Below are 27,691 nucleotides of genomic sequence, written 5' to 3'. Positions count from 1 at the left end.
TTTCTTCATTATTCTTGTTTAATCACGTCGTTAGGATTTGATTCTTGTTCTTGCTATAATGTGAAAGAAAACCCTTGATTACTTAGCAGTATTTTGCCAATTGAAATGACAAGGACGAAGTGATGTCATGCAACTTTCCTACTATCATAGATTTTTGATGTAAGTTGCAATATTTATGAATTTTTTGTTATAAATTGGATATGATTTTTACAATATATCTCTTTGCTGCTACTATTGTGTTTCTTATATGCATAGAATGTTCAATGGTGGGTAAGAATGCTTGAAGGACAAACCAAACAAATGGATTTTACTACAGATGTTCGATGGTGGATAATATTGTATGCATACATAAATACTTGAACTAAAAAAATTTCAGAGCTACGATATTGAGCAAATGTCTTTAGAGCAAAACTTGAAATAGATTTGTGTTTAGTCTAATTTATGAATTATGATATCTTAAGTTTCTTTTAATATAGGGAATAATTCTACATTCAAATATGAGCATGTGAGCTTCCCAATTGCCTACCACAAATATGTGATATAGCTATTTCACAACCCCAATAAATCCCTATCTCTAGTTTTTCCATGCAAAAGCCCCTTCCTAGGTTTATATCTCCCACATCCCATTGTTGTAAACAAAGGAATACAAATATTTTTCAAAATAAAAAACTCCTCTTCTATTGCCCCTCTTTTCATTTAGAAAGAAAGTAGCATTGAAATTTCAAGAATCTTTGAGATCTCATTCCATACCTATTGATTTGTAGTTGTCCCCACTAGGAAACCATTATTTATTAAAAAAAGAAATTGTTTAAGGTGGAAAATTAAGACCCTTTCCCCAATCCACTAGAAGCTCCTACCAAATCCACAAATAATCCATTCCATCACCTAACCCTACATAAAAGGTTCACACTACCCTCTTTCTTTAATTTTGTTTCTTGTAATTTTTTTTTATCTCTAGTCTTTCTTGATCAACACATCTCTCAATTAGGTTCCTCTCTTCAACAGAATTGTGTCCCTTGATGTTACACATAAGGAACTTTGTTGTTCTGTAGGAGAGAACAAGTTTCTTTTAAATCTAAGTTTAGACCAGTCCTTCATACTTCCAACTCTCTCCAAAATCTCTTTGAAGTGGATTTCTTACCCTTAGTCTTCCCAACTCCTATGTTGGGCTTCTTGACTTTTGATTTTTTGTTACTAGTTATCCACTTCCTTAAAATCCTAGCCTCCTCATTTAGGCCAAGAAAAATCCTCCTCATTTTTAGAGTGACTTTTTCAAACATCCATCACCTACCTTCTCCCCGCTTTCTTCTTTGCCTTAATGATAGTTAAGATATCCTTGAAAATAAAAAAGGACGTTGGATCCTTTTCTAACTCCATTTGACACACATTCCCTACCATCATGACATTGTTTTACCTTTCTTAATTTCCTCCACCATAAATTTCACCTCTTGTGAGCCAAAAATAGTAACTTCAAACCCTGTGCTTAAAGCTTTATTCTCCTCCATCCTATTTTGGCTCTTCTCCTTTTATGAATCCATAATTACCACTTCCACCTCATCTACCTTTTCTCCTCCTTTCAAACCCATCGGAATAGGTAGGACTTCCCCTACTCTTTCCCCCATAGATCTTGATGGCCTCTCACCATTCTCTTCTATCCTATCTACACTTTGAGTCTAATGCACATCATTTTCTCCTAATGTTGGGCCATTCTAATTTACTATGGAGACTGGCACCTCCTTCCCCAATGATTCCTCAATGATGCCATCCAAACCCTCCCCACTTTCCTTTTTTTGGTTCATTTCTTTCACAGCCCTCTTCTTTCACAAAAGTTGGGAAATTATTAGTTTTGATCTACTCCAGGCTATGAAAGAATCTCAAAAATCTAGAGCTATGGTAAGCCATTTTAATGTCACTAACATTGTTCTTATCCCAAATGCCAATATAACAATCTCGAGTCCATATCTATAAACTAGAATCAGCTGGTAACTCAAGCAAAATTCTCACTTGAGTAATATGACCAATACCAACTAACTCCACATACCTGTCATAATGAGATAATGAAGTCACAATACTGTCTTCACTCACCTTCAGTTGGCGAGATAAATCATGTGAAGTACTACTAGCCTCAACCTCATGTGACGAAGCATCTAACTGTGCTTGGTACTCTCTCTCAGAAAAGTCATGAATGCTCAATGTCTGCTCATTTCTACCAGGTATCTCACCATCATACACAACAACATCCTCATAATCATCATCCTTGAGGTCAAATCCATCTATCACTCTTTGACTAAAATCATCAAATGTAGTTACCTGATCATGACCTTGAGTAGTCATTCCATGATACCACCAATCATAGGCTGCATCTTCCAAGTGTAGACTTGCAATTTGAACAACATCACTCTCCTTCATGAGGTTAAGTGTGAAGAAGGTCTGTAATTTTTGTAGCCATGCTCTAGCTGAAATTTTATTTGTTCCATCAAAAGTAGGTGCTATAAACTTGCTTATTTTATTTTTGAGCTCTCTTCCACTTATGTCATGCTCCCTTCTGTACTCTTTCTTGGGCATCAAAGTGTTCATCATATCCACATATTCTCTAAAAGGAACTAAACTGCGAAAGTCATCATCTAAACCATTGTAAGTAGCTCTTAATGCAATCAAGTTACCTGTAAACTCTTCCATGGGATTAAAGGCTGGATTTGGCACCGGTGGCTCATCTGCATGCAGAAAAATAGTTTTTGTTGATTGAGAGGGTGTGAATTTCAGATTTCTTGACTCCTCTGAAGTGCTCCCTTTCTCATTAACAGATGCAACTCCTTGCAATTTTTCTGTCAATATTCGCAAAGCCTCTCTAGTTTCTACCAAACTATCCACTGTTTGCTTCTGAGTATTTTGGATGTCTTGGAAGAATTTCTTTGCCATCTCATCTAGATTAGCCATACTTTTTCCTTCCTTGGGTTTTATACTTTTACTTTCAACTGGAGGTTTGATCAAAATTTCTTTATTCTTTTCTCGTTGTAAATATCTCTTTTCTCTTTCACTTAGTTGCATGCAACCATAAATTTTGACATCCAACTGATTGGAAGCAACATGCAACCATAAATTATGACATGCAAGATTTGGGTAGTTATCAAGACTGACATGCAAGATCTGGGTAGTTGTCAAAACTGACATGCAAGATCTGGGTAGTTGTCAAAACTGACATGCAAGATCTGGGTAGTTGTCAAAACTGACATGCAAGATCTAGGTAGTGTCAAAACTGACATGCAAGATCTAGGTAGTGTCAAAACTAACATGCAAGATCTGGGTAGTTGTCGAAACTGACATGCAAAATCTGGGTAGTTGTCAAAACCGACATGCAAGATCTGGGTAGTTGTCAAAACTGACATGCAAGATTTGGGTAGTTGTCAAAACTGACATGCAAACTTCTACGAACCCTCAGGCTGGCAAGATCATAGCTCTAATACCACTGAAATGTCCCTTTCTCTGATTCTATATGATATTTTAGGCCTCTAATTAGATTTTCAAAATCAAACAACTAATATCACAAAGATCCACCAAATTTCTCAAGAAACCCCAAATTGGGTATGCCGAAAATAGTGCCAAAAGCTTCATAGCTTCACCTATTATTAATAAATCTGAAAGTGGACATTTTTACAGAAATTTGAGCAGCATAACAGCCTATAAAATGATATTTCCAGATCTGTATAACATGCACACAATAGCTCCCAAACGGAGGACAAAACAATGCTCATTGGGCTCCCAAAAATAGCACAAAATAGCCCGGAATCACCACAAAAACTTAATAATCTATCACAGAAGTATAATCATATCCAAATACATATTTTCAGCTCTATTTTAACATTTAAAAGTCTGATATATAGCAGCAACCCAAACTGATATGAAATACTCAACCGGAAACACCAAACTCTTACAAAAAAATACACCCGAAAACTCACAAATCTGCACTGTTCAACACAAAGGCAAACTTTGCATGAGCATGCACATGGAATGGCTTCAAACTCCCATCCTTAGCCTTCCTGGAAACCTGCAAACTCCCGTTCTTGGGTCTCCCTAGAAACCTGCAAACTCCCGTTCTTGGGTCTCCTTCTCCACAGGTTTGGCAGCCTCTGAAAAATAACAAAGAAATGAGCAAAAATCAAGTTTTGGAATGAGCCCAGAATGCCTCCAAACCCCTTAAAAGAGGGAATAAACCTAACTCACGTCCAAGAGGGGTTAATAAAACATATTTTAATAATAATTTTTATTTATTAGTCCATTCGCTTCCAAAGATTATCCCCTTTTGCTGAAACTTCACCTTTTTGGGCCTGCCTGCCTTAGCAAAGATTATTATTTTTAATTATTTGAAAAGGGGACATGACAAGTCCTCCCCTCCCAAATATTGCTTGTCCTCAAGCAATGGTTGAACAATAAACCAATCAATCCACCTGGATCCCAAATGTAGTCATGAACTATACTACTGCCAATTAACACAAGCTCCTGCAATATCCTCTGCAATATGACCAAGAGGAACCCATAATCAAATTGACAATTACAACTCAACCAAACTCCAAAATCACCATTGCCACAGTCAGAAACCCATTAGACACAAACTCTTAGAACATCAAAACCCAAGTAAAGTGGACAAACCAAACTACCAACACAATAAATACCATCAACGCATCCCACTGGCCTATACAGAATGTACAATCCAACTCTGCAACAATGGTGAATGCTCTCGAATGAAATTGTACCAAGTATGGAGAATCGTACAACTCCTGTAGTCAACACAAATCTGCAAATCACCGGCCACTATCTCATAACCATAACTCCCATGCACTGGTGATGGTGAAAAGACATTACAAAATAAAGAGCAAGAAATGGAACCCAAACCAAATTTGCCTGCCATCAACTCCTCAAAACAAGGATCAAATGCTAACTGATGTACATACCCTGCAATATAATGTTGATTAAAAAAACCAACCTCAGTCAACAACTCACCATGAACAAGTGATACAACCCACTATGACTGATCACTAGCTAAGTCAGGAGATGTCATAGCCAAACGAGTAGAATCAATAACAACACCCACTGAAGCATCACTCCCAAACTCCTGCTCTAAGTCATATATTATCGAGCTGTCAACTGCAGAACCTATCACCATGTCATGCCCATCACAACTCTCATCTTGAGGCATCGAATTGTCCCATAACTGTTGATAAGCACTAGGAACCAAAGTATATCTCTGTATCATCATCTCATCAACATGGTCATCAAAGGTAAATTGATGAGCGTACCTCACAGTGTAATGCCGATAGAATGTGCCAATCTCAGTCAGTGGCTCAGACTGTAATCCAGATGAAACTAACTGCAATTGATCATTAACCATGTTGGAACTGACTACTACCTCCAAAGATATCACCAAGGGAGTAGTATTACTAGCAGGAACCATGCCAACTGCCGACTCACCAACATCACACATGATCTTTGATACATCTCTAGTCTCCGTGCCATCAGTACTAGAGGCCACCACCATGTCAGGCATACAACAATCTGCTACAACACCCAACTCAACTGAACCTGACTCTAGTGGGAATGAACCTGATATGCCAATGTTAGTATCAAGGATGGATGCATCCCCATCTCCACTATCTCTGACAATCTCGGCCATGGACATCCTCGGATCACCAAACACCACAGCTTGTGACTGTATAGAATCAGGTAAAGACTGTAGTCGCTCTAACTCCATGGTCACCTTAGCCAAATGAAACTGTGACTCCTTGAAAGCCAACTGTGTACTCTCAAGAATCTCAGAAGTCACCTCAAGCTGCTGAGTAAGCTCACTCACCTCATCTTCCTTGGCCAACAATGCATCGTATGTTGTACTGCCCCACTCCATAAGATAATCTCTATCGGCTACTAGCTACATATAATCATGTCTCAAAATTTGGATAGCCTCCCATAAAGAGTGGAACTCTATCAAGGAAAGATAACTGCCTTCCTGCTCATCACTAGTAGGAGAACCCCATCCATAAACTGCTAATAACTGATGAGCAGCATCGAAATGCTGGCAAGTGATAGCAATGTCTTGGTCACTAACTCTCAATTGATTAGACACATGATGGCACTGGCTTGACTGTCTCCTACAAACCTCCTCTGATGCACTATCTAAAGGAGTATCCTCAAACTTACTAGTCTCTAGATTATTACCATCCATATCCTGTGAATCAACTCTAAAGCTCATATCAACAAATGGAGTATCAAAAATTGTAGCACTGCTGTCCAACTCCTTTGTACCCAAAGAAACTAAGTCTTCAAAACTGCCCACTGCATCCTCCTGGATGTCATCAATGCCAATATGATCCTGGGACTCATTTGTACACACTGCCAAATATGAAAGATCATCAACACATTCCAGCAAGTATGGTCGATTGGATATATGAACAAAGCCCAACACCGATGTATAAAAACTAATACCAACATCGGACAAGCTGCTAGCACAAGAAAAGACAACACTGTGCAATCTGCTAATCAAATCTATGATAGCACCCAAACAAACACTGCTACCAAAAAGTGTTAAAGATCTCCTGTCAACTGAATCCCAAATGCCAATATAACAATCTCGAGTCCATATCTGTAAACTAGAATCAACTGGTAACTCAAGAAAAATCTTCACTTGAGTAATATGACCAATAGCAACTAACTCCACATACCTATCATGATGAGATAATGAAGTCACAATACTATCTTCACTCACCTTTAGCTGGTGGGATAAATCATGTGAAGTACTACTAGCCTCAACCTCATGTGACGAAGCATCTAACTGTGCCTAGTACTCTCTCTCAGAAAAGTCATGAATGCTCAATGTTTGCTCATCTCTACCAGGTATCTCACCATCATGCACAACAACATCCTCATAATCATCATCCTTGAGGTCAAATCTATCTATCACTCTTTGACTAAAATCATCAAATGTAGTTACCTGATCATTACCTTGAGTAGTCATTCCATGATACCACCAATCATAGGCTGCATCTTCCAAGTGTAGACTTGCAATTTGAACAGCATCACTCTCCTTCATGGGGTTAAGTGTGAAGAAGGTCTATAATTTTTGTAGCCATGTTCTAGCTGAAATTTTATTTGTTCCATCAAAAGTAGGTGCTATAAACTTGCTTATTTTATTTTTGAGCTCTCTTCCACTTATGTCATGCTCCCTTCTGTACTCTTTCTTGGGCATCAAAGTGTTCATCATATCCACATATTCTCTAAAAGGAACTAAACTGCGAAAGTCATCATCTAAACCATTGTAAGTAGCTCTTAATGCAATCAAGTTACCTGTAACCTCTTCCATGGGATTAAGGGCTGGATTTGGCACTGGTGGCTCATCTGCATGCAGAAAAATAGTTTTTGTTGATTGAGAGGGTGTGAGTTTCAGATTTCTTGACTCCTCTAAAGTGCTCCCTTTCTCATTAACAGATGCAACTCCTTGCAATTTTTCTGTCAATATTCGCAAAGCCTCTCTAGTTTCTGCCAAACTATCCACTATTTGCTTTTGAGTATTTTGGATGTCTTGGAAGAATTTCTTTGCCATCTCATCTAGATTAGCCATACTTTTTCCTTCCTTGGGTTTTATACTTTTACTTTCAACTGGAGGTTTGATCAAAATTTCTTTATTCTTTTCTCGTTGTAAATATCTCTTTTCTCTTTCACTTAGTTGCATGCAACCATAAATTTTGACATCCAGCTGATTGGAAGCAACATGCAACCATAAATTATGACATGCATGGGTAGTTATCAAAACTGACATGCAAGATTTGGGTAGTTGTCAAAACTGACATGCAAGATCTGAGTAGTTGTCAAAACTGACATGCAAGATCTGGGTAGTTGTCAAAATTGACATGCAAGATCTGGGTAGTTGTCAAAACTGACATGCAAGATCTGGGTAGTGTCAAAACTAACATGCAAGATCTGGGTAGTTGTCAAAACTGACATGCAAGATCTGGGTAGTTGTCAAAACTGACATGCAAGATCTGGGTAGTGTCAAAACTAACATGCAAGATCTGGGTAGTTGTCAAAACTGACATGCAGACTTCTACAAACCCTCAGGCTGGCAAGATCATAGCTCTGATAGCACTGAAATGTCCCTTTCTCTGATTCTATATGATATTTCAGGCCTCTAATCAGATTTTCAAAATCAAACAACTAATATCACAAAGATTAACCAAATTTCTCAAGAAACCCCAAATCGGGTATGCCAAAAATAGTGCCAAAAGCTTCATAGCTTCACCTATTATTAATAAATCTGAAAGTGGACATTTTTACAGAAATTTGAGCAGCATAACAGCCTATAAAATGATATTTCCATATCTGTATAACATGCACACAATAGCTCCCAAACGGAGGACAAAACAATGCTCATTGGGCTCCCGAAAATAGCACAAAATAGCCCGGAATCACCACAAAAACTTAATAATCTATCACAGAAGTATAATCATATCCAAATACATATTTTCAGCTCTATTTTAACATTTAAAAGTCTGATATACAGCAGCAACCCAAACTGATATGAAATACTCAACCGGAAACACCAAACTCTTACAAAAAAATACACCCGAAAACTCACAAATCTGCACTGTTCAGCACAAAGGCAAACTCTGCATGAGCATGCACATGGAATGGCTTCAAACTCCTGTCCTTAGCCTTCCTGGAAACCTGCAAACTCCTGTTCTTGGGTCTCCCTAGAAACTTGCAAACTCCCGTTCTTGGGTCTCCTTCTCCACAGGTTTGGCAGCCTCTGAAGAATAACAAAGAAATGAGCAAAAATCAAGTTCTAGAATGAGCCCAGAATGCCTCCGAACCCCTTAAAAGAGGGAATAACCCTAACTCACATCCAAGAAGGGTTAATAAAATATATTTTAATAATAATTTTTATTTATTAGTCCATTCGCTTCCAAAGATTATCCCCTTTTGCTGAAACTTCACCTTTTTGGGCCTGCCTGCCTGCCTTAGCAAAGATTATTATTTTTAATTATTTGAAAAGGGGACATGACAAGTTTGCTTCACATCGGCCCTACATCTTTTGCTAGAAACCAATGGTCCCTCCCAAGGTTGGATGCTTCTCTTGGCTTACCCTTAAACATAGAATCTTGACTAGCGATAGACTTAGTCGTCTTAACACGACCAACCCTTTTAATTGTGTCCTTTGCCAAGATGCTCTAGAAGATGTAGACCACACTTTTTTACGCTACCCAATTGCATTTATTTGTTGGACCTTCATTCTCAACAAATTAAACATTTCCTTTCCCTTGCCCAACACATTATGGGATATTTTCTTGTTATGGTTGTTGCTATAGAAGGGCTCCTTTTTTGCATCTTTATGGATGCTCATCCCGTCAGTCATTGTTTGGACGCTATGGTGGGTGAGAAATTTGCGTCTGTTCAGACACCAACAAAACACAACAACAATGATTTTAAGTAAACTCCAACTTGCCATTGAGGAGGCAATTTGTGCATTTCGCTTTACAACTAAATCTGTTGATTCTAACTTCACCTCTTGGGACACCTCTGTCCTCGCTAATTGGTTGTCTTTTATCAAACTTCTAATCGATGGCTCTCTGTTTCACTCCTACAAGAGTAAACCTAATAGGTCTGATATCATATGGCATCTGCCACAACATCCCTTCATCAAACTCAACTTTGATGGAGCCTCACGAGGCAATCCTAGTGCCTCTGGAATTGGTTTTTGTTTAAGGGATAATTGTGGCTTTCTTCTTAAGGGAGTTGTTGTTCTAATTGCACATTCCACAAATAACCAGGCAGAGGCCTTTGCTCTATTATACGGTCTAGCATGGTCATCAAATTGGGCATCTCAAATTTGCATATTGAGGGGGATTCCCTCGTCAGTAATCAAGTTACTAAGCAGAGATCAATGCCAAATAGGAAGATCAAATACATCATGTCACAAAGTTGGGCTTTGCTGGATAAGCTTCAATATACCATTCTCACTCATACTTACCATGAGGGCAACAGGTTGGCGAATATACTTTCCAACTATGCTTGCGAAGGTATTCCATTGCATATTGATGAACATTCTTAGCTACTGCAAGACTGACTAGATATCGTTTCAATCCTCCGTCAATATTGGTTTTTTGTTCTCAGCATGTCCCACATATCCACTGAGAATAAAAGATTTAGTCATGTCTTCTTAGTCTTTTAGCAATTTTCTTTCTTTCATTTCCAACTCTTGAGCCTCAAACTTTATAATCATTTCTTATTTCTTATTTTATTATAATATTATATAGGCTTATGTTTTTTGTCAAAAAAAAAAAAACATTAACTGAAAGTGATGATTCCAAATGCAACACATAATTGTAATTGAGTATATTATATTAATAGAAAAGGTAACTATTCATCAAAAAAAAACCCGCCATTAATAATAATGATTCTGATACATAATTTTTAACCAAAAGTAATGATTCCAAATAGAACACGTAATTTTTAACCAAAAATCTGCCCTTAGTTCTAGTTTTTAACCAAAAATAATGATTCCAAATTCAACACATAATTTTTAACCATAAGTCTGCCATTACAATTATTTGTATTTAACGTTTGCTACTAGCTAATCCCAAACCTCCTCGTATAGATATATGTACTAGTATAATCTTCAAACCTATGCTAGTAGCTTAGGAAAAGTGGGGAAACATGATAAAACTCATTTGGTTTTTCTCTATGGAATTGATCAGAGCAATGGTAAAGACCCCATGGGATTTTCTTTACAATTAAAGTAATTTTCTCCGCTTTCTTTACGCGGTTTCTCCGCTTTCACTGAATTCGACTCTTCTTTACGCGCTTTCTCCGCTTCTAGTCTGTAGAAGGGTGGAAAGCTCGTTGAAGTATCACTGCTACTTTAAAGCCTTCAGATTTCTCTTCTTCTGTGAAACCCAGTCGACTCCACTCTCACTCGCATTTTCCATCCGATGGCTTCTTCCTCCTCATCTGACAAACGTTCTTCCACTGAATTTGAAAGGGGAACGTTCACAGTGTCAAAAAAATTATATGATGCATTTCTCAATCACAGAGGTCCCGACACCAAAGAAACTGTGGCCTTTGCTCTTTACGATTCACTGGAGGAAAAGGGATTTAAGACATTTCTTGATGATCAAGAATTACAATTGGGAGATTTACTTGAGCCTTCCATTCGAAATGCCGTTTACTCTTCCTCTGTTCAAATCGCTATCTTCTCACCAAGATATGCAGAGTCCCATGGTGTCTAAACGAATTGGTTGACATGCTGAAAACCCAAGCTTTGTTTATTCCTTATTTTGTGATCTGAAGCCTTCTGATGTTCGATTCCCTGACAAGGGAGTTTATAAAGAAACATTCGCTAAGCATGAAGAAAAAGGAAGGTTCAGCAAAGAGACACTTAACGAGTGGAAATCAGCCCTTCACTCTTCTTCGCTCATCTCTGGCTACGAATTCAGTACATCTAATGAGTAAGGCTTAGCTTATTTTTTACCATGACTTCTTTTCCGTTTTAACTCTTTTCTTGTTTCAGTTGTTTGTTTTCAATACATTATGATTTTGAGTCTTCTTATTATTTCTCCCACACCCGATGTCCATATTGAGCTTAAACGCTTTTGATTTCTTATTCGCCTAAATTGGCAGTAATGTGGAGATGTTGTGTTCAAAGATTGCCTTGGCTGTGTAACAGAAGGTTGGAAATTCACTTCAGGGCTTTCCAAGATACGTGGAAGATGCAAAACTTCCAGAGGCATCTGCTCCGGCGAAGAAAACTAGTCTTCTTCCGCGAGTTTCACATCCAGTGGGCATCGAGTCGAAATTTGAAGACGTGGAAGGCTTGTTGAACAACCCAGAAATTCAAGTTATAGCTGTCGTTGGTATGGGCGGCTTGGGGAAGACATTTCTTCTCCAATATGTCTTTAATGCCTTGAAATCCAGGTACCATTCCTCCATTTGGCTTTCTATTTCGAAATCTTATTCTGTCAAGAGTTTACAAAGGGATATAGCCTCCCACATTGGTTTAATAAGTGAAATTGTGGAGGCGGATGTAACTGAAGAGAGAGCGGCTGTATTGATTCATGGCTGCCTACAAGGTAAAAGATGTCTTATTGTTCTAGATGATGTGTGGACGTTGTCTACAGAAGATAGTCTCTTAGATAAACTTGGTCTGCCAGCTGATAAAGATTGCAAAGTTGTTGTGAGCTCAAGAAACAGAGAGGTTGCTACAAATTTGAAAGCTCACCTCTATGAGATGAAAACATTGTCAGATACAGACAGTTGGGAACTGCTCTGCTTTTATGCATTTCCGGATTGTAAAGAAAAAAGGGCGCCATCAAAGACGTTGGAAGAGGTGGGGCATGAGATTGTAAATCAGTGTGGAAATTTACCCCTGGCTATCAAGACGACAGCAGCATCATTGGCCAAGACTAAATCTCCGAGTAAATGGGAGTCCAAGCTCCGTCAGCTGGAAAAGGCAGTTATCCCCTTTGGTGAGCATGATCCTGTGATGGACATATTAAGATTGCGTTACGATTCCTTGCCGGCACATCTCAAACCCTGTTTTGCTTATCTTTGTTTCTTCCCAGAAGCTGCGAGGGTAGATTGCGAGTATCTGATATACCTGTCGATAGGAGAGGGGTTTGTCCCAGCAGGAGAGGAGCAGTGGGATATGGCATGGAATTGGTTGGACCAACTTGCCCAGCTGTGCCTTCTTCAACTATGGGAAGATCTGGATGTCGAAATTATTAAAGGAACTCTAAGAAAATATTGTGCAATTCATGACCTGTTGCATGATTTAGCCATAAACATTTCCAGAGAAAACAAATGCGTTTTCTCTCTGGAGGAGGCCTCTACACATGCTAATGGTAACGCTGGATGGTGTCGGATTTTATTGGCGAAGAAAGATGTAAAGCACAATGCCCTCTCACAGAGACTTAGCCTTCCTGCCTATGTCCGTACATTGTCATTATCTCAGATCACAGAGATCACAAGCATTCCGGAAAACTTGTTTACTACTACCAGAGGACTGCGCGTTCTGGACCTGAGTTGGACACGGATCTTTACATTGCCCGAGTCCATTGGTAAGATGGTACTTCTTAAAGTCCTCAATTTAAGGTATACAAATATAAAGGAGGTACCCAACTGTGTGAGATATCTGAAAGGTCTCTTGTTTCTTGTAACGCCTTCGCCCTGCAAAGAATTACCAGAATGGATGACTGAGCTTAGATGTCTTCAGCATTTAGAATGCGGGAGTGTTGATCGCATGCCAAAGGGAACATCAAAGCTGGTCTCTTTGAGAACATTACGAACAGTCAGCTGGGTGGAGCAAGAATACATTGAAGAGGATTTGGGCTGTATGAATCAGCTTCAGGAAATAGTGTTAAGAGTTAATCATGAGATGGAGTTGAAGAGGATCGAAGAAGGGCTCCTCGCGCACCTGGTGAAGATGCGTTGTCTGGGAATAGCGAATGTGATTGGAGATGGTCGAGTAAAGCAGCTTCCTGATAAAATAAGAGCAATGAAACATCTAGAAAGACTTGCATTAACCAATTTTACGTTGCCAAGTTGGATGTGCCATTTGGAAAATATGAGGGAATTGGAGTTGACAAATTGTGACTGTATTGACTACCCGGAGTTGGATGGAATGCCCAATCTAGTGAATTTGGTGTTGAGGGGGAATAAATGGTGCAGCAAATTCCCCAAGGCATTTGGAAAGACTGGTGCATTTCCCCACCTCCGCTTCTTCACACTTGCGAACTTCAAAAAATTGGAGAAGTTGCCCGAATTAGAAGAGGGAGTGATGGCATGTCTGGAGGACTTGTCTCTATTTGGGGTTTTTCCCGAGTTAAAGAAAGTGGGAGAGGCATTGGAATGTTTGAAAAGTTTAAAGAAGTTCAATTATTCATCTTGGGGAAACATGGAATTGTGGGAGACAATGAAGGAAGGTGGGGAATATCGAAACAAAATCAAAGCTATAAACCCCTATTTAACCATTACTAGTTCCTCCCATATACATGCATTAATTCCTGCTATAAACAGGTAATTACTGCAAATATGAGATGAGAAATACTTATTGCATCCTTGGAAGATGTATGTTTAAATCCCAGTGAAATTTCATGAATTTTGAGCCTCTTTTTGCATTCTGAGATGTGAGCTTCCGTTATTTAAAACCCTAATAAGAATTGTTGTTTTTGTTCATTTTTGTTTCATGGAATTAAAGGGTTTTGCTTTGCCTTTATTTTTTTTGGACGTTCATAAGGGGAATATTATTTTGATATGGATCTAGTCACAGAATGGTTTCTATCTGTGTTCTTTTAGATACTCGAGTGGCCGAGGGTTTGTGCATGCAGGTCTCAAACACCCTGCTGGCATCATGGGCAAGCAGGTTTATCTCTGTCAAGGGTGCATAAGATTTAAAACCAGGTTTATCAGTCCGAGGATAATTTGGGTGAGCAGGTTTATGCTAGCAAATGATTTAAAACCCCATCGTTTATGCTACGAGGGATGTCGATGCCCTGTTCTGTAAGTTTCCCATTCTTGACAAACGCAAAGAAAATGCGTGGAAAGGTGTTGAATCTGGTTTTACAGCAGCCACAACATCTGGCAAAACTTTTAAATGCTTTGATGCACATTCATACTGATTCCAAAGCCCCAATCCGCACCGCTGAGGGGGGGCGTCCACAATGAATGGAATTTCATAATTAGCTAAAACAGGCTCCAACTTCACTCACAGGCTAAAACAAGTAGCTCCCTATAGCATTCATTTGGAATTTCCAGACCTTTTCACTCAATTCATTCATTTGCACAAAAATTGCCATGACAGTTTTGCAGAACTACTAACCTAAAGTGATGTTTTGAAAAGTATAACCTTCGTTGGCAGGAACTCGTTGGAGGACCACATAGAGATCATTATTGACGTGGCAAGTTGATGTAATCTCATGACAGCTGACATCTAATTGTTTGCCTGTGGATGCTTTGTTCAGAGGGTCATAGAGACTTAGTTTGTTTCTAGCATTTGGATGAGGATTGACGACTGTGACATGCTTCAGTCCGAGGATAATTTGGGGTTTTCCTCTTTATCATTACTAAACTAGCGATCGCACCTTTGGGTGCAACAGGGACACCAAAATGTACCGGTAGGCTGTAGATGTCTGCAGGTGTTCTTAGGAAATACAAAACAATAGTTGTGTCGGAGTTTACATCCCTCTAATGTATGGTTCATAGATACTGTTTGCAATTGCGGATTGTTTAGAGAGTAAGACCTTTTGGCTGTTCTTTTGTGTGAACCAATAAGTAACCATACTAACAATTTATCTTTCTGGTCCAGCATTAAACAGAGATGGAGCAGTTGGAAGACAAATGGAAGAGGAAGAAAACACACTCCCAGAAAGTCAGAGGTCAAGCTACGAATTGAGGAGGGTGGTTGCTTTCCAGCGAAGCCAGTGAAGAAGATGAAGAAAGGGAACGTCCACACTACTGGGGTTGTGTTAATCATAAAGAGCCACATGAAGAAATCATGACGCTCTGGAAGGATTAATTGTGTCTGGTTTTGACTTTGTCTGCATTTTTGTAATGTCAATGTAGAGGGAGTCAAGATCCTTTAACAGAAGCAATTGCAAACATGACAAAGATTGTCTGATAATTTCATGGTGTAAAAGTGAAAAATCCATGGAAAGAAAACAGGGAAGCTCTCTGGAAGCCTATGAGTATGTATGCAATTATATCAGGGAAAATCTGAGATTGAGGAATGCGAGTTACATTATTATGGGCTTGTTCAGGGGAGTGTTTGCCAGAAAACAAGAAAGCCAATGTGTCCTCTTCATTTGATTTTAACCATAAGCCCCTAAATTTAAGTCACAATTGGATACATCAAATTTGTGCTCTGTTATTGAGTTTACATTCAATTTGTCCAATTGGATACAACAAATCTTCACTCTGTTACTAAGCTTACATCATTTTGGCAAATTTTCCCAGGAGTCCTTTAATATGTAAAAATATATACAGATGCCGGGAAATGAGTTAAGTAGGTGAATCCCCTTCAGGATTTGTTATGAAAACCAGAAAGCCAACGTGTGCTCTTCAGTCTGATTCAGTTCAAAGGAATATACTTTATTTTGATTTGATTTTAACCATAAGCCCCTAAATTTAAGTCGCAATTGGACACAGCAAATTTGTGCTCTGTTATTGAGTTTACATTCAATTTGTCCAATTGGAAACAACAAATTTGCACTCTGTTACTAAGCTTACATCATGAGTTAAGTAAGCCTTCATGGTGCTCAAGTTGGGCTGGTACAAATTCTTCTGCTATTGGGTACACCACATCAAACCACTAGAGATGCTCAAGTCGATGGCGTTGTAGTCTGCAGTTGCCCATGGTAGGGTGTAGTATTGGAGAAAAGATATAAACCGTCTGTGTCCAGGTGGGTATCTGTTCTGTGGCAATTATTGTAATCCTGTCTTTGAGTGGCAGGGCTAGATAGAGTTCCTGTGGCCCCCACCTTTCTACTATCTGTCGATTCCACGTTGTGTTTGAGGTAGAGCCAAATTGCGGCCGGAATATTTGGCCATGGTAGTGCATACTCTCTAAACTTGGATTATTGATTTGGGGCCTCTGCAGCATTTGTTCTATCCACATATTTCCAACTCCAGACAGTAAACAAGCATACTCTAGTGCACTTGCTATTGATGCTAGCTGGAACCATATCTCACTTGGAAGATAATATATATCTGTTGACTTGCAGGTACTGCAGCTGATCATATGGTCGAAATTGTGTTCTGATGGTAGTCGACATGTAATCAAACTTCTTTGTGCCAATGCTTGTTCTGCAATTATGGAGGCGTTGCTTGCTTCATTACAAATTGTGTCAAATTCTGTTTGGCGGGCATAGGGCGAATAAACAAATAAAGCTATCCAGCAGTCTCGCCCTGAAGCTGCTAAGATAGTTGGGGCAATTCCACACAAACGGACGGAGAAGGAATGGAGACGAGGAGTGCGATAGAGTGTCATGCCTTGAACCCCTCGCCTTGAGTGTCCATCGGATGGTAGCGTCCCGCTATTGATGATCCTACCTACCGTGGTCGATGATCCGGAAGGGGCACCTTCAACTAATATACCTTCACTATAATCCAATAATTGGAGCCCCGGCCGCCCTCCGGGGGTAACAAGTTGATTAATAGGACTCCCCTTAGAACAGTAGGGACCGGGATGAAGTCTTGCATTGCAGTTGTTCTGCATCTCAACAGACCTATCTGGGCAATAGATTGAAATGGTTGATTTAACTTGATCAAAAAATCACATTGTATATGCATTGGAAGATTCAGCATTCGGAAATTAGTTTATTGATAAAGACTTTGTTGTGGAAGCTACAAATTATAAAATCAGTACAGAAATAAACTGTAATGTTTTCTTATTGCCAGTTTGAATTCACTAATACCATCTATTCTATGTAAAAGATCATATACTGTTTCCAATCATTCAGAAAGGATATAGATTCCTAAAATCATTTGGGAATAATTTTGTAGGATTCAGACAACATCAATTTGAAAAGAAAATTCAACCAACGAAAAACAATATACAAAAGAAGAGAAAAATAAATCTGTTTTTTTATAGAGAATACTGTGGTTTTTTTACAGCAAAGCTAAACAATTGTATTGCTGCATCATTATGACAAAGACTAATTACATGTATATAATCACCCAGCAAACTGTTGATTGAAAACCTACGCTGAAAATAAACTTCACGTGCCTTAAATTTATGCAACTAAAAATAGACTATTGGATGTATTCAGTCATGGTTTATTTAAACTAAACTAAATTGGAGAACAACTCTTTGCCTCTCAGAAGATGGTTCTATAGTTTCAGACTTCAGTTGTGGTTTAGGTTAAAATGGAATTTTGTTGTGCTCTAGTTCAAGCTAAGTAGTTGAACAAATCTGATTAAAGGCATTAAATGCAACAATTAGACAACAATGGTGCATAATCTGAAAGCAGTATGATAAGTTGGAGTTGAAGATTGAAACTGAGCAAGCTTCATGTACAATTGCAACTGGTCCTAAAGATAGTTCTATAGTTTCAGACTTCAGTTGTTGTGGTTTAGGTTAAAAATGGAATTCTGTTGTGCTCTATTTCAAGCTAAGTAGTTGAACAAATCTGATTAAAACCATTAAATGCAACAATTAGACAACAACGCTGCATAATCTGAAAGCAGTCTGATAAGTTGTAGTTGAAGATTGAAACTGAGCAAGCTCCATGTACAATTTCAACTGGTCCTATCAGACGAAACTAATTTGACATTAGAGACGACACTCCTTGAAGTGTAAACATTCATTGATAACCAGGTATGATACTAATCGCTTCTGATCGATTACTTTGCACTGCGTGATATTATAGATATATCAGATATCACAGAGTTACTATAAGCAATATTTTTTCAAAATGTATAGATTGATTGCATATTGGACATTATAATTTACATATAAAACATGTTGTATGCATTATAATTTATATATCAGATGTAATGACCCTCACTATAAAGGCCACAGAAACCCTCAAACTGAACTTAGGAATTTTGTCAAACACTTGGCGTGTAACAGTAACAATATTCAGAATATGGTAATTTCAGATTTGATACTTTCACAGAATTACAATATATATAAAGCCATTGAACTATATTTCAATTACAATGCAATAAATTCTGAAATTATTTTTATTACCAATTCTGGACTGATTATTACAATGACTGTATGACAGCAAATTCACCCAAAAAATTGACATATATTTCAGAATGCAAAAACCTGGTTTGAAGAACTATGGAAGAACACCACGTTTTGCTGCAGATCGTTGATGAAGACCTCCAACCGCACCCCCAAACTGTCCTTAATTTGCTGCTGCTGCCCAAACTAGCAGGGCTGTACCAGGCCGTACCTGTACGGCTGCTGAAATAAAATAATATTAGGGTTTTGGGACCCCCAAATGCAAGGAAAATGGGCGCCTAGGGTTAGGTAGTAACCCTGTAAAACCATAAAAAATAACTCCAAGGGGTTGAGGAGATATGAGCAATTATGTGGTTCCGAACCCTGCTTTGCCAATTCTGAAAATGCACTTATTCTGTCTTCAAACTCTTGTCAAATGCTTCTCCAATGATAGGGCAAATCTGAAATCCTTATTCCAACCAAAAACAAACCCTAACAACGAATTCTCAATAAGCTCCAATGAGATGGCTGAATACCAACTCCAATTATGCAACAATTCAGGTGATATTTCACACCCTCAAAGTCGCCAATCCAAGGGAGTGATTCGTTCCCAAAGATCGAATAATTTGCAGATCCAAAGTCCACAAATGTCTTCACAATGAAGAAGTAGAAGAGTTCTCCAATCCAAGCATGTCCAAATGAGAGGCCCAGCCCTCTATTTATTCACTTTTCTAAGAAGTTGCTAGAACTTCTAGAAACATCCTTTATAATTTCTCATTATAATGCACTTTTTTATAATAAAGTAATTTTATAAAATAAAAAGTGCAACTCAAATTAAAATTATAACATGTGGGCCCCAATATCACATAATGATAAAATATAACCTCTTAACACTTCTTCAAGAGCAAGATATGACTATCTGATCCGCAGAATTGACTCTCTTTCCACACCATTTGCCTACGAGAGTCTGGAATAGGCAAATCCATGATCAATGCCATGTCGAACTAAAGAGGGGACATTACATCAGACAACAGCAGTACCATAATTATATTCCTTCGATGACATCATATAACAAGTTTGGAAAAATGCCAACATAAGCAGATACTTTTATGAAATAGCACTTGCAGATCAACTTCTTAAAACAGATTATTCAGTACTCTTAACTCTTTCTATCTAAGAAAAGATACAATCCGTCCATAAAACGTAAAGAGCAGTGAGCAGAAATGAACAGACAATCTCTGTCTGATATCAGATAGCTACAAGTGGAAACATACACATATTGCAAGTTGAAGATTGGTGAGGATTATTGTATTTCAAGTGTTGGAATTTACAGTGGCAGAACAAGTGTATATGTATATTACATATTAAGCTTGGCGTGTGGTCTAGTGGAACCTCAAAATGATTGGTGGGAAATGGCTTAAAAGGTGGGCCAACTTGTGAATGTTGGCTTTGTTCAGTACTAAGTAGAGATGCATGGTGCCTCATTTGATAGTTCAGCTAATCGAGCTTCTTCTCGGATTTGGCGAGTGACAAATGGATTTGTTTGCATACGTGAATATCTATCAAATGTGAAGGTGGGATATATATGCAGGCCAGAAAGTTCCTTAACTCTTGAAATCACTGTGAAGGTGAGTCCTTGGCGGCCGATGCTGCCAATGTCAACTATAGCACGTTGTAAAGGTAGGCCTTGTGCTTTGTGTATGGTCAAAGCCCATGCCATTTTCAATGGTATTTGTCGACGAAGCCCATGACTCAATGGTGTTATGGGAACATCGCTTGGTGTATTGTGGTTCCATGGGGGCCCTATGTAGTTCTTGAAGCAGACAACAACGAAAATGGGTAGCTGAGGTGGCATCTAACCAGCCTTGTAAACTATTGCTCAGATTTGTCCAAGTGCTCCGTTGACAAGGCGTGTGGCAGCCCACAGATTGCAAGACAACATTACCTCTTGTCTGTTACATAAAAGTATCTTTGACTCTAATTGTTCATCCTCTATATCCAATGTTGTAGAACCCCTGAGTTGTTCTGCTATGCAGAGGGCAACGGGTACTGTTGAAGATACTAACATTTGTTTATTGTGTAATGATACCTTTTCATTTGTAGCAAATAGGTGAGTAGATGTGGCAAAAGTAGAGTGTTCTGCAGAACTCAAGGAGAAGTTTGATCTTGTCATTAGTAGCCGCCAATCCTCAATTGTGGGTCGTGCATTTCGTAGGTTTTCCAAAAGGTTCCAGAAACTTACCTGTGCACTGTCATCTCCACTTTGTTGGAATATTTTTGTCAGAGTTATAATTGTGTTGAAGTTGCACCAAAGTGTTCCTCCATAAGATGTCGATGCATACATTGGGATGTCTTTAACTAGTGGTAATTGTGCCAGGTCACCAAATAATATCAATGATCGGCCTCCGAATGGGATTTTTCTTTGACATGGAAATGCCTCGCGTAATTGCTTGTCAATTTTTTCAATAAGTTTCTCCCCTACAAAGCTCATTTCATCTATTAGAATGTATTGGATGTTACGCATTGATTCTTGGAATGAACAAAGTGTCTAGCCTTGTAATGGCTGCATTTCTATAATTGGTATGTGGAGGGTCGAATGAATTGTTGATGCTTGTATATTAAATGCAGCTACTCTTGTAGGTGCAAGGAGAAGGAGAGGTGCCTGGTTATTCAGAACAACTTTCATAAGTGTGTTTTTAATGCATTTGATCAAGTGTGATTTTCTTCTATGCCTTGGATAATCATCCGTAATGGTGGGAGAGCTATGTCGGACTGTGCATGGGAAGCAATGAGGTCGTTTGCCTTTCTTTGCTTTGGCGAGAGAGTGGATTCCAGATTTTGCCAAGGAGCATGTAGAGGTTGAAGCATTTGCTTGTTGGAGTCAATAAATGATGTAGCAATGGTCTCTTCTAAGGGATTGAGTTGAGCTTCTCCCCAATCATGGTTTATATCTATGTTACGTCGCCCAAGCATGTCGAGCTCGTTAACATGGATAGGTTCTCGTGATTGTGAACTGAAAAGAACTTGCCATTCATCTCGAGTATCTTCTGCCATATAGTCCATCCCTATTAAAGGACTATTTCCTTCATCCTCTTTTGTTGTCGCTGTAGTTGGTTGGTGTGCATGCCATGGATTGTACAAATGTTTGAATCTTTCCCAATGTGTTATAAATTCAGCATTAGAGCTGCCAAGGTCTGCCTCAATGTTGCAAAATGGGCAATACAACATTAGTTCCATCCAACAAAATGTAGAGAATGTTTTGTCCTCTGTTGGAGGGATTGTAGTGAATCGTGGAGATACCCGCACGATTGCCTTTTTGGGTCGTTCCTTCCATTGGCTGGCTTTGTGAGATGTTCTGTAAGACCACTTCTGTGTTACGTCCAGAAGAGACAATGCCTCAAGTTGTGTAGGTCGTGCGATGTATACATCAATATGGTGTGGAGACATGCTTGTAGTTGTCGTGGAGATGGAAATGTGGTCGGTTAGTTGCTTGTGTACATTAAGGTTTACAAATTTCCTGCTACACAAGGAGAGGGGCAATTTTAGCAGTAGGTGGCAGGTCTCTTGGGCACCAATGTCTCTTTCAACTAGTGTGTTAGTTAGCATCTCACGGAATGCATTTGTAGTTGGTTTATCAGATGCAAAGGTGGTGGAGATGCGAGATAGCATAGAGTGGAATGTCTCAGACTTTTGCTCTGCTTTTGCAGCATATTTTGCAATATATTTCAGGACTGCATCTATTGATAGAACTGGCTGGCAATCTACATTGGCTCTCCAAATGGACAACATTGATGCATTGTGCAGATTGAGGCGGTCGTCATTGCATGTCAGATTGGTCTTTGCATGCTCGTCTGCACTAATAGAGATGTCTAAACTCATTTGCACTATCCATGGGTCTTTATATCGACAAACCATAGTAGCCTGCTTTTTTCGGAGGCAAGTTTGTGTTGTGCACTTTGTATGTCGCTAGACATGATTGACTAATTCAATGTAATCATTGAGGGTGTTGTTAAAATTGAGGCAGTGTCCAGGAGGCAAGGCTCATCAGTTGGCGAGCGGGGTATCACCTCCTTTCTTTGTTCAGTGGTCCTCGGGTTCCATGCAGAGACATAGTTGTCAATGTATTTAACTGCACTGTCCACTGCCTGTGCATTGTTCCAATCAAGTTTCTCAAAGTCTGGGGTGCCAAGAAGCCAAATGAATCCATGGATATGTGCAGACCCTCTATGTTGCCATTCGTACCTAAGGAGGAAAGTATTTATTAGGTGGTATGAGTATCATGATAATGTAATTACTAAATGTAATTAAGTTTGTACCTGTACCAATAGTCTGTAACCCCCAAGAGCTTTTCGAGGACCTCCTCATGAAATGCGGTAAATCTGTGGTGCATATATAGGGCTGTAAGTTGTGGGTTTTGCACTATGTTTTGTAGCCTCCACGAGCTTGCTGCATGATGGCATAGTGGTGTTTTCAGGGCATGATGTTGCGCAAGTCGACCCATTTTGTATCTGCTGCACTCAATGTGAAAAAGAGTGTTGGATAGCCAAGTTGTATAACCATATCGGACAACTCACCTCGTCTTTAATTCCAAAAAGGCCTTGTTCCACGGATCTTCAAGGTAAAACGCATAAGTTGTTCTACAAGTTTATCATCTAGTAGGTCCTTTAGCCTTTGACGAAGGTTTGCTATAGTTGTAGGCAGTGCTTCATCTAGTTGTCTTTGGACAAAACTGACGTTGTAGATTGGGTCCGATGCCTCATGAGTAAGCTAAGCAGAAAGGATCTAAATCATGGGTGCTGCCCAAATTGATTATTATGATGCCGCATAAGATGCACATCATATTCTTGGAGGTGCACTTGCTTCAATCATTGTTCTTTGAGATTTGCATCACCGTTAGGAAACAATGTAGGAAATGCCATTGCAAATAAGCTTTCTGTGGTATACTCATTTATTGGCTATGGTGAAATGGTCGGCCATTGTATTTTAAGGATTGATTGGCTTGTTCCTAATTGTAGCAGGGATCTCACTTTTGCAATTTCAGTGGATGTAGGTGGCAGATTTGCTACAAAGAAGGATTGTTCTTGTAAAATACCTTCAAGAAGGTCGTCCTCTGTAACTTCTATTGCTGAAAAGCCCAATTCTTGTTGATCAAGAGTTGATGTTGTTTGACGTAGGAGGTCTAAGACATCAATAGAGGTAATAGGCAACGATGCTAGTGCGGGTTTGTCTAGGTGTATATCCCGATAATATGGATCATTCTGGATTTTGTACTTCAATGCTTCATATACACGGTCCTTGCTAACATAGAAATTGTATTGTTGTTTTGCTATACTCTTCTTGTTAACAATTATTATATCCAGTTCACCTATGTGCCTTGGCAATTGAGATGTGATAGTAGAAATATCTTGAGGGAAAGATATAGTGTGACCACTATATTTTAGTTGGCCACCTTTTGCATACACCTTTGCATAGGTCACCTGAAGTATTGGACTAACTCTTGCAATTAGCATCTCTTCTATCCGAGTTAGTATTTTAAAGCAAGAAGGTTGCTCTCCAAGGTCCATGTGATTCTATTGTGAGAACCAATGGTTGTCCTTTTCATATGCACATCTAGAACAAGTATTTGTACTATTGCATTTTTTGCTTTTGATACCTGATACTTTTCCATGCAAATTACACAGGTTAGCATCTTTGATAGGCTATCCAACTTTGAGCGGAAGTCATTTCTAGTAGTGGAGTAATTTGCACCAAATTGCAGTATCCATTCCATTGCCTCAACTGAATCGGTATGTTGGCTTGCATTTTGGAGGTGTGCGGAGAAGATGGGGATGTCAGATAGACATGTTGTGTTGGATTGGTTGAGTTGTGGTTGACATATTGGGAGGACAACAAGGTTATGAGATGGTGACAGTGTAACATCTGGGGTTGTTAAATGAAGGCTTCGTTACGTCTCTTATTGATTGTTTCTGCTCTCTCAGAATACTATTTTCTTTGTAGCTCATTTCTTCGAGCCCATCTGTCGGCATCAATATTATTGTGCACTTGCATTGTTGAGCTGATTTCTTTGATTATGTGCAATAATGGTTGTATTGATGATGGCTATTTGTACCTTTAGTGTATGGAAAAAAAAGTTTGTTAAACAAGAATACTTAATGGGTATAGACAAATGCTAGGCATACTAGTTTGGAACGCACATGGAAGTTTACTGTATAGGCAAGAGAGGAAGGTATATTGTGCATTGTAGAAATAGTAATACATTAGAACATGTAATTTTTAAACATAGTAAAATAATACGAAATTATAAATACTAATATAAGGACAACGTTAATTTACAGACAGTGTACAATAATGTTGATGTTATTTGTTAAAGACATTTCTAAATTTTAGCTGTTTTGTACATTCAAGTATAACACACGTAAAATAAGCATGTTAGCTATTTTCATAGGGAGAACAATATTGTTGGACAATTCATGGTCTAGCTGATTGCACTTAAAAAAAGAGTAATCTTGTTTATCAGGCATAGCATGGTCTATAGACAATTTGTAAATCTTAATTTCTAAGTAATGGCAAATTGATATAGCATAATAAATCTGTAACCTTATAGTTGCAATTGGAGACATACCCATTACTAAAGAATAAATTTGTTTGTAAGTGCAACATTTGTATACATATGACTACATTACAAGACACTCAAACTTAGTAACACTTTGCATGTACAAAACAACATTGTTTTAGAAGTTGTGGTCGAGTTCATTTACAACAATTACCGGTGAGCTTGTCCAGAATTCCTAGCTTGTACATAATTACAATATCTCTATGTTAAAGCATTGCAAATGTGACTCAAATGGTCTTAAAGGTTGTCATGATGATGCTTTGTCATTTCTGTCCATCAAATGTCATTGCTCTAATGTTGATCTGAAATAGAAATGTGTGGTTTACCACTGTAGCCAAAATTTCCTTGCCAGCATCAGGTTCTACAAGTAGCAGTTGAAGGTCTTCTGTAGAGATACCCAACAAGGCATTTGCAGGGCCATCAAATGATGTGACCTTTTCAATTTCAAGCTCACTTTTTGCGTCTTTTAAGTCCATCTTTAGCATGTAGCTAAACTCACAATTGAGGAAATTTAGAGCACACTTTGGGCATTCAAATGTAGTCGGAGAGGTCTAGTTAGTAACCGTTGTACCAAAAGCCCGGACTGTTAGTAAACGGCACCTCCCTGCGTTAAGGGGGCAACCCCAGGATAGCCTCGCTGGCGAGGACCCCGGACACGTGGTAGCGACAAACCGCACGGACAGACCTACGTCACCTTCCGTTAGGGGCCCACTCTGGGGACATCACAGCCCACCACGCTCCGCGGGTCTCGACCTCGAGACCTCCGGCTCTAATACCAAGTTAGTAACCGTTGTACCAAAAGCCCGGACTGTTAGTAAATGGCACCTCCCTGCGTTAAGGGGGCAACCCCAGGATAGCCTCGCTGGCGAGGACCCCGGACACGTGGTAGCGACAAACCGCACGGACAGACCTACGTCACCTTCCGTTAGGGGCCCACTCTGGGGACATCACACTGCACAACCTTTTTCTTACATTTTTAATTCTCCACAATACGCGGGCATGAGAGGTAGTAGAAGTTGTCAAGATGTAATTGTGTTATAGTTTCTTTGATACATGTGACTTCCTCTTGGAAGATTGTTCTATGGAGCAAAGATGAGATAGGGACTGAATTTTCAGAGTGGTTGAGATGGCACTGGACCAAGGGTCTTGGAGCATTGTCAAGGCCTTTTGTGTTGTACCATGTTCTTAGTGTATTGGTGTTAATGTATAGATTAGTTGAATAATTATTTATAACTCACACACACACACACACACACACACACACATTCCGCCCGTGTCTTACTCCCGTCGATACATTGTTATCGGTATTGAGTTATATGTTTGCAGATTAGTTAAATGAGTCATGCCCGATAGACGTGACTCAAGTATGAGTCACGGCTATCAGTCGTGACCCATAGACAAACCGTTGATGTATAAAGACATCATACTTGCAGTTTATTTTATGTACAAAACACATACATTCAGACAGTCTTCAAGCATAAATATAAACAGCGAACATATCATTTTGTCGTTCAGTTTTTCTGATCTGCTTCAATCATATATTAATTATTATCTTAGAATAATATTCTCCCTTCAATCTGATACACTAACAATTGGCTTCTAATATATCAGGATTTATCACAATTGTAGTTAGAGATATACTATCTAGAGCCTTGCCACGCCAAGATATATAATATGAGCAGATTGGATTAGGAGTATTGGAGGGTTTGGTAGTAGCAGTAGTGCTGCAATATTCCTGCCCTCAACATCACAAAGTTCACCCCCACAGGGTGACATCAATAGTACAATTTGATATATTAGTAATAGTAATTGTGCATTTGTGTCTTTCAGTACCATCTACTTTGCGAATGGTTGATGTAGGATTGATAGATAGCATTATGCCAATGACATCTATAACATGATTTATAGGTAGACACTATAAGGATTCTATGCTCTTGATATTGAAGGAATGCAGAGGAATGGTACTTTCTACAGTTGTTGATAGAGTTATGGTAGATGAATTATGTAAAACTACCTCGAAAGGATTAGTGGAGCTGTTGTACTTTGTATTCGCAACCTTAACTCAACCATTAAATATGACATAAATACTACTTGATTGAATTAGATTGTGAAATCGCTCTACCACATCATTGAAGCATATGACATGTATCAGACTGTTTGCCTTATTGACAAGGTCGAAGCCAAATACCTTGCCATTGCAGCCGACATTCTTGAAATTATGAATTGTCGTTTTCCTCAATGCTCTGCCTTCTATTGACCAAGCCTTATGATAAGGCGTCAGGTTCTTAATTGGGGATAGTGGAGATGGGTGCAAGCTCTGTATACCTACTCAACCTGCTGGGTCACTATTTGAAGTTGTCTCTTTTAGACTT

The 27,691-nt window shown here is 39.0% G+C and overlaps 2 protein-coding genes and 1 pseudogene across 3 annotated transcripts; 1 reads left to right on the top strand and 2 right to left on the bottom strand.

Moving 5' to 3' along the window:
• The first annotated feature begins 10,790 nt into the window (after positions 1–10,790).
• Positions 10,791–17,426, top strand: LOC149576015 (disease resistance RPP13-like protein 4; annotated as a pseudogene). The gene is made up of 2 exons (XR_016360980.1): positions 10,791–11,489; positions 11,662–17,426. The product of XR_016360980.1 is annotated as a disease resistance RPP13-like protein 4 (transcript).
• Positions 17,427–20,585: 3,159 nt separating this feature from the next.
• LOC149576014 (ATP-dependent DNA helicase PIF1-like) lies at positions 20,586–21,230 on the bottom strand. Its single transcript, XM_089793731.1, has one exon. The coding sequence runs from the start codon at positions 21,228–21,230 to the stop codon at positions 20,586–20,588; it is 645 nt and encodes a 214-aa protein (XP_089649857.1).
• Positions 21,231–21,415: 185 nt separating this feature from the next.
• On the bottom strand, positions 21,416–22,621 carry LOC149576013 (uncharacterized). The gene has a single exon (XM_089793726.1). The coding sequence runs from the start codon at positions 22,619–22,621 to the stop codon at positions 21,416–21,418; it is 1,206 nt and encodes a 401-aa protein (XP_089649852.1).
• Between the last annotated feature and the right edge of the window lie 5,070 nt (positions 22,622–27,691).

The sequence above is a fragment of the Cupressus sempervirens genome, chromosome 1, assembly GCF_028749045.1.
Source record: "Cupressus sempervirens isolate cs-2001-9-10 chromosome 1, ASM2874904v1, whole genome shotgun sequence".
NCBI classification, from domain to species: domain Eukaryota; kingdom Viridiplantae; phylum Streptophyta; class Pinopsida; order Cupressales; family Cupressaceae; genus Cupressus; species Cupressus sempervirens.
Note: the sequence above shows the minus strand (reverse complement) of the source record. Positions and strands in the feature narration are given on the sequence as shown.